This window comes from Gavialis gangeticus, unplaced genomic scaffold (assembly GCF_001723915.1).
Source record: "Gavialis gangeticus isolate Ggan-Ray unplaced genomic scaffold, GavGan_comp1, whole genome shotgun sequence".
Classification (NCBI taxonomy): domain Eukaryota; kingdom Metazoa; phylum Chordata; order Crocodylia; family Gavialidae; genus Gavialis; species Gavialis gangeticus.
Window position 1 is genome coordinate 13,201,435 of NW_017728994.1, and position 12,673 is coordinate 13,214,107.

The 12,673-nt window shown below is 40.3% G+C and overlaps 1 protein-coding gene across 2 annotated transcripts in view; it reads right to left on the reverse strand.

Moving 5' to 3' along the window:
- The window catches only part of TSPAN14 (tetraspanin 14), a 111,841-nt gene that overhangs the window by 59,482 nt on the left and 39,686 nt on the right, over positions 1-12,673 (reverse strand). For both annotated transcript variants that reach the window (XM_019502298.1, XM_019502299.1), the window contains exon 2: positions 8,026-8,123. In XM_019502298.1, the coding sequence (XP_019357843.1) occupies positions 8,026-8,106 (81 nt within the window). In that variant the 5' untranslated portion in view covers positions 8,107-8,123. The remainder of the gene's footprint in view (positions 1-8,025; positions 8,124-12,673) is intronic.

A 12,673-nucleotide genomic window follows, 5' to 3' on the forward strand; every position in this document is an offset into this window, starting at 1 on the left:
TTCCTCCGCCCTCATCTTCCCCTTCCCCCAGTGAGCCTAGTTTCACTTTGAGATCATTTTAAATCACGGTGGCTTGATTTAAATCAAATAGATTCAACTCATGATTTAAATCACAATTCAACTTGCTGGTCAGGAAAAGTCAATTTAATCATTGTTTTCTATAAAAAGTGCATTCTTGTTGTTTGATACCCTTTATTCATTTAACTTTTTGCAGCTTTGCATTTTTAGAGAAAAGGCAAGAGCTTGACTGTGTACACAAACTTGCAAAGAGATAAGAAGGCTGATGGGTGGGGTGGGTAATCAGGTCTGTTATCTTTCATCTCCATATACTGCTGTTAACACAATTGTTATCTCTGGAGACACAAATCCACAGTCTGAGAACTGAAACTAAGCATCACAGAGACGCTTAATGGGATCTTCTAGACTGAGCACTGAGTCCCATTAGTAATCTTTACTAATCCATAGAGGATGCTCTGGAAACCCCGTAAGATTGGACCCCTAATATAGTCCATGGCCTGTTGTGACCTATTTATAAAACTTTTCTAAAAAGGTTACATGAATATATTAATCTCAAATAATATACAATTAGAAGCCGTAATCCTTATTCCATGATGATATCTTTGAGCTTCAACATACCTTAAATTAAAGCTATCTTTATATAGGTTTATTTTTGTTTTTAAAAAAGCATTATTAAAAATGTGATTAAACCAAAAAAACCTGACTTAAACAGAAAATTTGATATTTTAATTCTTTTTTTAATCATTGATTTTTATCCCCCTTGTTTTAAATGGTGTTCTATTCAGATACGTCCATTATCTCTGTATTGGTACTTCAAATACTACTACTAGAAAGGACTTTGTTTCTCCTTAGCCTACAATCGGCCTTTCCAACCTCATTTTGCACAGCTACTACAAGGTAGGGTCCAATACCTGAAATGTGTCTCTGAAACATATTCTTTTCTCTAGGAAAAAAAAGATATGCACAGCAAAGAGTTACCACGTTTAGTGAGTTAATTCTATCTGATAGAGCCAAGAGGAAGAAGCAGGACACCGATTTATCATTTATCACTTTAAGAAGGGATCAGGGGTTTGATGTATCATTGCTTTTATTGCCACAAGCACTATGTTGCATTCAGAAAGCTCATCTGCACTGTGAAGCTTCAGCCACTACAACTCTGCTAACAGAGCTGTCAACAGAGCCCCCAAATGGAGATACAACATACTCTGATTAAAAATGGTTTTTCTGCTTCTGTAGAAGCAGAAAAACCTGCCCAAATTACATAAACAACGCTGACAAAAGACTGCATAGCTGCACCCCCACCGGGGATTTTGTTGGCAGAGGTACGTCAGTTGGGTAATCTTTTCATGCCTGTCACTAAGGTATCCAACCCAGCAAACTTAGTGTTGGCCTGTCCAGAGTTCTTTATAAAGCGTTCCTCATTTACTCTACAGATTATATAACTGAGAAATGTGTACGAGTTGCTCTGCATGCAGCGTTTCAAAACAGGTCAGACAAATCTGCAGGCATGCCACACCAGGTTTCGGGCTCATGCACAGACATAAGCCAAGCCATCACCCCTGCATGACACCACTACAAGTAAGCAAAGTGGTATATAAAAAACTTACACTTCCAAATACTGGTAGAGGAACAACACAGTTAAGACTCATCACAGTCATGCTGAAGCAGCCTGTCACTGAAGCTGAAAGTAGCATTTAAATCTAATTTTAATAAACTTGGGATGAAGAGAAGATGCATTCAAAAGCAGCGACTCAAATCATGCCTAAGCAATGACTTTTCAGATATGGAAAAGAAGTCACCCACTGAAAACCACAAAAAATTCCAATTAGTGCTATCATGATTCCGTTTAGCAGTAATATGCTCTGTCCATTTCCTTCTGGACTAGTCATTAAACCACTGTTACGCAGGTAAAACAATTGCTAAAACAAGCTGTGCTTACTACCAACTAGAGCTTGAGTGGAAATGACCACGTTGCAACAAAGCGGCTCCCCATTTGGGACACTATTTCCTGCTCTGCAAGTGCCAGTACTCCAAGGGAGTAGAGAGCAAAATCCTAGATGACTTGTATTTTACTAATTTGCTGAAATAGAAAATTAGACCCGGGAAATTCAGCCTTAGCCACAAGATCCATAGACATGAACTGACCAGAAGCAGATTTGTATGCCTGCTAAACTGCAGCTACTTCAATGTAAATTAGTCTAAGGGTGTGTGCAGACAAAATGGGGGCCCTAAATTGAAGCAGTGGGTTTTTAAAAACACCGCTTCAATTTAGAACCCTTTAAACCCCGTGTCATGCACATGCCCAAACTTACAAGCCTCTCGAGTGGCAGGAACAGGAGGGCAAGCTGCCAGTGGGCAGAGCGGTCCCTGGACTGCAGGGGAGGGGAGCTGGTGCTTCCCTCTGTGGCAGCGGCAGCCCCTCCCAGGCAGCACCCATCCGCAGGCACCCTGGCTCAGGCAGTCACACGGGGAGGGGGGGCACCACAACCAGAGAGGAAAGCCCCCACACAGCTCAGGCAGGCAGGCTCCAGGAAAAAAACCCAGTCTGCTTTTCCGGGCTGCTGCCAGGCTGCCTGCAGAGCCCCTGAGCTGCACGGAGCCCCATGCTTCGCTCTGCAGCTGTAGGGCAGCAAACTAAAATTCCTTAGGGGAGGAGTTTTAGTTTGCTGCACCCCAAGTCATTTAAGGTGCATTATGCCACAAAATTTGCTACAGCGGCTGGAATTACTGTGCAATACGTCACCGACGTGCAAATACCAACAACATTAAAGCGGTGCAAAAGCACTTAACCCACTTTAAAGTGTCGTGCGCACATGCCCCTTGTTTAGTCTACACAAGGCCTAAAATACTTTAGAGACTTTTGTGCCCCAACTGATGCAATAAATTAACCTTAAATATTCCAAGAACCTCCTTTCTCCTGTAACTCACATATTTTAAGTAACTGCAGACTGACACGAGGTGCACAGTGTAAAAGACGTTAGAAAGAAACATGCACAATTCAATTATCCCTCTTCAGTAAGCAACCGAATGTTTTCTGTGAGAGGGCTTAAAGATCCATAAAACTGTCAGGTTGCTTTTTACCTTCCCTTCTGAAAAAATAAATTCCATTTTGGACATTTTTTTCTCCCAAAAGCATTAAATTATTTTAATATTATAAAAGCCTAAGTCTGTCCGTCTGTCCAGCCATCACACTTTATTCACACTCTGATTGGCTGACGGAAACAGCCAATCAGAGTGCTCCAAGCATGGGGGAGTGCCACCATGATTCCAAAGTCACACCAGGACCGGACAGGGGGTGGGAGAGCCGGGCCCAGCAGCACTGGTCTCGAGTCCCCCACCCCGCCCCTTGTAAGAGGCAGAACAGTGGCAACATGGGGTGTTAGGTGATGGCACTCCATCCCAGCACCCCCCACATCATTCTTGACGGACAATTGGCTAGTATAGATATAAAACAACTAACTGATCAATGAATAGACAGAATCTCTCTCTCAAACCCATTTACTTACTCTCTCTCTCATATATATATAAACACACACACACATATACACACACACACACCATTTACTTATATTTTAGTAAAACTTTGACTATCGAGTTTGATTTATTACTCACCACATAGGGTGCTCACAGCATTCAATCACAGCCCTGCAATGGTAACAGGACACAATAATACTGCTTCAGAAGCATTCTTGGCCTCAGTATGTGTTCTAGACCAGCCCTCAAAGGGGCACACAAATGCCTTTTGTTGGCTTTCAAGGCAATTAGAGAAACAACAGTAATTTGCTGTTCCCCTTCCAGAGATGCAGATTTTCTCTGTCCATGAGAGGAGCTAGCTTTGCTGACCAAAAATATTTTTAGATACATGTGGTTTGAAGGAAAAATATTGTTATGCACTTCCACACTATTTCCTGCTTAGAGGAATAGAAAAAGGAAGAGTGGAGAGAGACTACATCCAAAAGTGATGGAATCAGGAGTCCTGTGTTTCTTACTGAAATCACTCAACCTACATAAGCAACCTGCCACTCTTACAACCATTACCTGAAGGAACCATGGTTTACAGAGTATTTCTGCTTCTCAGCCTCTTGTCGGCTAAGATCAAGTGTAGTCACTGCACTGGTCTGATATCCGAGACAAATGGATTTAAATGGCAGTGAGTAGTGGAGGATTCACGCCAGTCTAAATGTAGACAGAACTCCATACAGGAGCCTCATAGTTAGCTTCCCACTGGCCAATTTCCAGTGGGAAGATCTCAGCTATATGCCTGCTTTATGGAAATTGGGGACTCCTCCCTAGCTTGCACCTGTGGCCATTGGCTGAAGGCAAGCAACACTTGGGGACATCTGAACCTCAAGACTCCAGGCTAGGGCCTAGACACAGGATGCCTGCCAATGGATTTGGAAGTATCCAAAGCCCCACGCTAAAAAGTCTGGGGTGAAGTATACTTGCTGGTTGCAGTGCCACATATAGTGTTTGAACGATTGAGCTTTGCTTAAATCAAAGGATTCAGACCTGATCTGGCTAGTCTGGCCTGGAACACGTTTTTGTGGTTTTTTTGGAAAAATCTATGGTTACATTCTAGGCCTGCCAGTATTAAAATTGTAGTTGTTTTAAAAAGAAATCGTACTTGTATTATGTTGTTCAAATGCAGTCCATATCAAAACACTGAATGATAAACAATCAGAAGGACAGAATCAATACAAAGAAAAGGGCAAGACCTAGTTAAAGGGTCTATGGCTAATATTTAAAAAACAAAAAACTGAAACAGAAAACACCGTGCAAAAAACTTATCTCATTTTCTGAATAGCCACAGACACCAGACAAAGCAGTGGCAGGAAATTTTGACAGTGTGGTATTTTTGATAAGTGTGAAAGTAAAACGTGCATGTTTAGGTGCAAGTTGAAAGAGTCTCTGCACAACTCTGCATACTACAGCCTGGCTGCTTCTACTAGGGGATAGGAGAGAGGGAAAAGGAGAGAAGTGCTAAGGATTCCCTATCCCTCTCCCCCTTTCTTCATCGCAGGCTTCTTAGTCATCTTGGAAATCTTGAGAAGTTTAATGCAGAAATTCTGGACATGTTCCCAAAAGGGGGAAGAGAACACTTTCATGCAAGTTTATGACTGGCATTTAGTTTTCAAGGACATATTTGAAAACAAAACATTTCCTATAAAGAGTTAAAGTTACCTTACTGTTTTAAACTTGACAAGCTTTAACTCCTATAGATATGGATTCCAGCAGTGCATGCATGACAGACATTTTAATTTTCTCCTTTATCACCCTTTATTTTCTTGTTAGGCATGTGCAGTTAATTCTGCATTAAAAGTGTCATTGATTGGTGGCAGTTGAAAGGATTCTTGAGTCATGGCAGCTGAAGTCAATGTCTGAACAATGTAGGAGCAGGTATCATGAAGACTCACCTCAAGCACACACAGAAGACAAGAATATCAGGCAGCTAATACAGATGCATGAAATGTTGCTTGTTCTGTTCCCAGGGTTCTTGCTACCACCAGCAGCACACAAGAGAGGCAAACCCTGCACATGCCCTTCCAACATACAACCCTCAGGCTCATAAAATAACTGAACTCCTCTTACAGTATTAAGATCACTTCATCACAGAAAAATGCATCTGAAATTAGGGAACTCTTCTGGTGAGTAGGAAACCTCAGTGTAAATCCCTGTTCTGAATGAAGATGACAAGTACCTCATCAGAGAGAGTGCCCTAATCACCAAGGTAAAAAGGAAGCATCACTATTGATTCCTCCTTCCTTAATGGTTCCCAGAACCCACAGAAACACGATATTTTCCTTTACTAAAAAAAAAAAAAAAATGCATGACCTCAAAGTTAGTGTTTCACTTAACCCATAATAGATTTTTTTCCAATTAACCAAAAAAGTGGGGGAGAGAACACAAGAGAGAGATTCAGTTTCAGGCTGACCCAGACACAACCAAAAAAGTCTAATTATGCACAAATACAGTCACAGCTTGCCTTATATTAAAGAAGCTGTTGTAAAACAAGTAGATGTCTTCTTAAGAGGGATCTAGCTATAGATATGGTTTGTGTTACCAAAACAGTTTATTAGCTTTCAATGCAAGTTTTAAAAGTTAAGAAATCTATTTTCTCTTTAAAATGACAACCTATAATTAATATGAACTTTCATTTCTACCCAGGAGAACTTTTACAATCTCTTCTCCAATGCCTGATGAAGGGTGTTTGTGCCCGAAAGCTTGCAATTAAAGTTTTTTTGTTTTTTTGGGTTTTTTTTAACAAAAATCTTGTTGGTCTAATAAATAATATTATCTCAGTACTATGAGCCCTGATTGCTTCTTCCTTTAGACCAATATGGCTACAACCTCGATACCTGACACACGGAAGATATCGAATTTTAGCCAATTTTTAAAATGAAATCTTCATATTTTCCCAAGCAGGAAGCAATTGACTACCTGAAACCTGAGACACTGCTCCTGCCTTTGTTTCAAGGTAATTTGCTCCATACCAGCTACGAACCAACTGCCCAGAGGAGTTTTCCATCTATTGACTCTTCTGTGAAATCCTATGAAATATGAACTTTCATTTTTACCCAGGAGAACTTATACAGTCTTTTCTCCAATGCCTGATGAAGGCTGTCTGTGCCCAAAAGCTTTCAATTAAAAAAATATTTTTGCAAAAATCTTGTTGGGCTAATAAAAGATTAGACCAAGCTCTGAGACTTATTAACAAACTTATTGAAAATGCAAGCAGTAACCTTGCAAAGAACAATCATGGAAGTTTAAATCCCCCTTTCTCCACTATTCTTCATTAAACTTCATCTTGAGATATATCAAAATATCAGATCTGTTTCTAAAACAAATCCAGAAGTTCTAAAATTTCTATCACAGACTGATGAGGTTAATCTAAAAATCCATTTAGCTCCAGTAGCTTCAATGGAAATATGATAATTTATGTGTGGTACCTAATGCCATGTTATCAACTTTAAACAAAATAAGTTGTCTCTTTCCCTGCAAAAATTCAATATTTAAGTTTGATCCAGTGAAACTCTGCTCAGTCACAACACAGAATAAAACCATTCTACCAGTTACAGGAATAATTTTAATGATATCCATTCAAGGAAAAGTTCAATGGGGTTATACCAAGCATTTATTTCAGTGACTGATGGACTTAAGTTTTTCATATACACTGGCACAAATAGTCACAGCATTCCTTTTTCATCATCTCCAAGGTCATCAACACATACCTAATACCATATAGATCAGCAACTCCTGCCTATTTTGAGGTTCTCTAGGAAAACTTTGAGTTCAAGTGATATTCTCACAACTTGCAACCATAGGTGTTTTAAGGGGCATACCTTATCTTAATGTAAACGTAGCAGAGTACGACAATAAGGGTCTGATGCCATCTTCTGTGTCCTTCTATGGACCTTGTTTGAATTAGCATCAGTCAAGTCAGTCTACATTACTTGAAAAACAAATGAACTGAGACTAAGTTAGATAACTTTCTTCATACTGAAAAGCTGAAGAAAGCTTCAATAATTTCTATATACTAAGTATTTACCATTCCTGCACAGTAAGTTTAATGGTTCCAGCCTAGAGCAGCAGTAAACGCAGCAGCATGTTGAGAAAAGACTATTCAGCTATCCAGCCCAATTTTGCAGATTAAACTACCAAAGCAGGAGAAGTCCACAGGTCTAGTTTTTTTCTGTTGCAATTCATCTGTAGATAAGATATCTGAGGTTTAGAGACTAGACAGTATGCTGATTTACTGCGTGACCAAACACGTAAGTTCCCTTGAACAAAAATGTTGTTTCTCTCCAATTTGTATCAGGATGGCTACATTATGACAATGCAAATCAGCAATAATAAAACATCTGGACAGCTGTCTGCCACCAATGTAAAATCTGAAATATAGAAAATATGGTTGGGCATAGTACAAAATTCCATACCAACCACTGTCTGTACATGGCCAGGTTAAAGACCTTGCATTACACAGAAGGACAAGATTTGTCTTGAACTCACCCAGAAGATTATGTTGTAACTGAAGAGCAGGTATTTGTACCAACAGCTGACTTCTGCATTAGAGTATCGGTAATAGTGCATCTTCTATAGAGCAATGCCTGCAAAGAAGAAGGGAAGAACAGGTAAAGTCAGGTCAGTTTAAAAAAAGGCTCAATTATCACACTGGCTTCTACATCCACTGGCAAACTACTTGTGGTCTTAGCATTGTTTTTTATTTATTATTAATTCTTTCTTTCAAATGGCAAAAGAAGACCACCCTCCAAACAAGAAAAATGTTTGATCAAATTTGAATCTGGAACATCTGCATCAATGGAGAACCAATTCTGCATCAAAAGTCACCACCTCTTTCACATTTCCATCTGTCCCCAGGCTCAAGCAGCATTTGTACTTTGTGTACTCATGATTTATTATTTTCCTACCCCAATCAGTTTTACAAGGTTTTATGAATATGTTCAGAAAAAACAGTGCAGGGAAGGTCTGTTGTTCAGCTGTGCCATCTGTTCTATCACTGTCAAATTTTACGTTTCTCTATTTTATCAAGTTTGCATAATTATTTTTATTTTGGTCAGGACAACGGTCACACAGTTACGAAAGCTTTGATTTGCATTGCAAGGTTCCTTTTTCTGGGCTGCTATTTGTACTCTACAGAGGTCAACTTCATCCACAGTTGTTTCTCAGTGTTGCAGCACCAGGCTTAACCCAACTGTCTGACCAAGCACTGAACATTCTGGAGTAAGCAATGTGATACCAAACCCACCAAGCCCAGTTTCACTATAAAAGCTGTTAAATTGGAAAAGTGCCCTCGAGAGCTTAAAATGTGGGAAAGATTACAGTAGCAAACACCAGTCAGTCCGAAAACTGAGTGGGAAAAGTGTTAACAGCACTTGTCCATTCAACCCTCTAATCACTTGTTTAAAGGATTTCCTCCATACAAAAGTTTAATGAAGGTTCAGAAACATGGTCTAACATAAGGCTGTTACTTAAATTTTGTCTTGCAATTTGGGATGGAGGTTTATCACATGCTGTCATTACCACACACACACCCACACTCACCCCCACACCAACCATTTTCCACCGCAGATACAAAAATTTCCCTTTGGATGTAGAGAGAAAAGAAGAGTCCATTTTAAGAAAAACCTATTTTAAAAAGCATTACTAAATTATTTTCAGTAATGTATTGGAACTTAAATCAGGGTTGTGTTAAGTTACAAAGCCAAAACCTTGTTCTATGTCAAGATTCAAATTCGTGACAAATCTAGATCCAACTTTTTGAAGTGGAAGCAGGAAAGCAATGGCAAATCAAGTCCCACTGGAGCAGCTGAATAGTAGGATAAAACAAAGCTATCCTTGTCCTAAGGGACCAAATGAGTGCACCACTGGATATCCTCTCTGGGAGGGAGATCAAGTTGCCACACACAGATCAGAGTCTGACTTCCCGTCTGGCGTCTGGAAATTGCCTAGTGGGCATTTGGCAGAAGGGGAGGGAGGGAGGGAGGGAGGGAGAGGAAGGTCAGCATTTCTGTATTTTTCTAAGAGAAGGGCTGCATATGGTTGTCTGCGCCCTCTCTTTGGCAATCTCTGATCATTTAGCAAACCGAGAATAAAGAATCTTACCATACACTTACCATCTGGGCATGCAATATCCCAACACCCCTTTGTAATAGGAGTCTCACAATGTTTGAAAATTCTAATAATTACCATTTTCACTTTACTTAGGAGTTTCATTAACTATCTTGTTTCCAGAATCTGGAATAGGTAAAGATTTATGCATTCCTTGTGGAGGCGGTTTGTAACTGGGCATTTTATTGTGGTATAGTGTCCTGCATCCATAGTTCCTGTCAAACTAGCTTTACACCAAATGTGGATTCTAAGAGATTTTGAAAAGTGGATTGCACCCGTTTTTATATACAGTACTAAGCCGAAGCATGACATACAATAGCAATACCTTTAAACATTTACATCCTGGTAAATAAAATCATTTTACCCAGAGAAGCTTTTACCCAAAACACAAAAAAACTAGATGCAGATTTCACAGACAGAGGCTTATTTTAGAGACTATAAAAAAACTTATTGACAGAGAAATTACAGCCTATAATCTCCTCAAGGTGTGTATAGATCTTCCAAAATAGAAACAATGCTGAAGAATGGCTGCTACTGTTGCAACCCAAAACCCAAAAAGGAATCCCATCTGCTAATCTGACAAAGGAGAATGTTTTAAAAAATCCTCTATTTTAAGAAATCCCACTGGATTCATTTTTCCTAATGAATTTTTTTAACTTGTGTTCAGAAATGAAGGGTGAATGCATCCACATGTGCATGTCAATTTTCTTTTTCAAAATAAACAGGAGCTCTACTTTGTGACCATTCAACCTATTATGACAGTTTGCCTCTCCATCTGCCAAGCTCATGCAACATAGAAAAAAAAAAACACGCATTAAAAAAAAACATTTGGAGAGGGAAAGAGAACACAGTCAAATTACCAGCTTCATAGATTGTATTATCAAGGCCAACAAAACAAGAATTTTTGAAACAGGGAGGAAAAACGTCCATATAATGCTCCCAAGGAACTAACTGTCAGAGACAGGCTCTGTAGAGTGTATGAAGCAACTAGGCCTCTCTAAGTTCATGAAAAGAGGGGTAGGATACTTAGGGCAATATTTCTCAAAATATTTGGGGCTGTATATCCCTTTAGAGTCTGTTCTGTTGCAGTGTACCCCGTGATTCTGTGTTATCTATAACAGCAGTTCTTTCCTTTTTCACTTCCTCGTGACAAGTTATTTAGCAGCATTTGCAATTCATTGGAACACAACAGGGCAATGCCGTGAGCTTGCAACCTCTGGGATATCAACTGTGCATCTTAGCACTGGCACCACTCCAGCTCCTGATAACAGAAGTAACACACAGTCACTACCACCACACTAACCCAGTGGTTCAATGTGGATGCTGTAAGACCCTTTCAAGGGTGCCATGGTGGTGGTACCACTGCTGTGGCAAATACCAACCTGAAGAAACAAAGGAAACACACAGATAAATCTCCTGGCTGTCACTGCAGGGAACTGTCCCACATGCCTTTCATGCCAAGAGGAGCATGCAGGGCCAGATCCTGAAGGGGTGCATCAGTTATTCAGATAGACATGTGGGTAGGGACACCGGCTTCTGCCACAGTCATTTCCTGGTCAGGCTCTGCACGTGTGGGGCACTTTCATTTGGCTGCAGCAACAGGAGAACTCCAGTAGAGAACCACTGAGAAGCTGAGGCAGCACAACAGTGGATATGAATTTAGTGGCACCCCAGTTGAGAAAAGTTGTGGAGCAGTGCCTTGAATCTAAAAAGGCTGAGAACCACTATTGTAATCTCTCTAATTATTTAAGAAATAGTCTAGAAAGTTGATTTCTCACACATCTCTTTTTCTTATTTGTCTTCCCTTGGTATTTCCCCTTTTTTTTCTTCTGCTTTTTCATTCCTCCCTCTCATGTCCCCTGTAGAGGTTCAGAAACACCCATGAGAGTTGAGAAACACTAACTTAAGCCAAGATCCTACTTGAATCTTAACAGTAGGAATACAACAGCATCAAAAATGTTTTGTTTTAAGAAAGCTGCCTGGTCACCACAGTACCACTGACTGGACTGCAGGTGCAGAGCACAGCTGGACCTACTGAGAACCTAGTGTTGGTATCCAGGGGCCCAAGACTGAAGTCTAAAACTAGGTGAATTGCAGGACTGTATCCCAAGGCAAGCAAAAGCAAGAAGCCCAACATTAAATGGAGAATGTGTGCAGAGGGTGCAAAGGGGCTACAGGTGTTTCTAACTCTGCAACTGACAATCAGCATCAGCTAACAAACTTCCACACCATCTGACTATTTTAAAGCAAACTAAGAGTGCTATAAAGGGTTACAGGAAACTCCTTGTGCCCCCACACACTGCAATTCAGTTTACTTTGTAGCTAGTTTTGGTACTTTGACAGACAACTGCACTTCACAGATTGTCTCCTGCCTTACATCTAGCATCAAGCCCACTTTGACACTTCTTGCGTGGTGCAATAATTCTTAAGCATTATTTTGAAATAGGTCACAAGCACACCCTCTCCCACATCCCCTTAAAAAAAGATGTTTACAGGCAACTGCAAAACTGAAACTAAGCGTTCAGACACATACTCAGACTCTTCGAGAAAGATGATTTGGTGATATTAGGATTCCCAGAAGAACCTTTTAAAGAGAAGTGGTGCAGAAAAGCATTATGTATATTCTTTAAAAGGACATTGTGTTAATGGCTCAGGAGACTTGGGCATCTCTAATTTAATCTTATTTCCTTACTCTCCACTCACTCCATCCATCTTGGCTTCGAATGTATTCCCTTGATTATTCTCTGTAGACCTTCCCTCCGAACCCTTGTTGGCTCTTCCTTTACCTTACTAGCATTCAGCACTTTGCTACCTCACTGCTTGGTAGCTGGGATGCCAACCGAAGCACTTGGGGGTGAATGCCTTTTTTAGAGGCGTTTGGTAGGGAGCTACATGGTATTGGAGTATGTTAGGTGCCCCTCCACACTCCAATGTTGTAGGCTGAGTATTGCCTAGTAAAGCAGGAAAGTACTATTATCTCCAGATAACAACTGGGAAACTGAGGCATGGAGTGACTAGGTTGCAGACC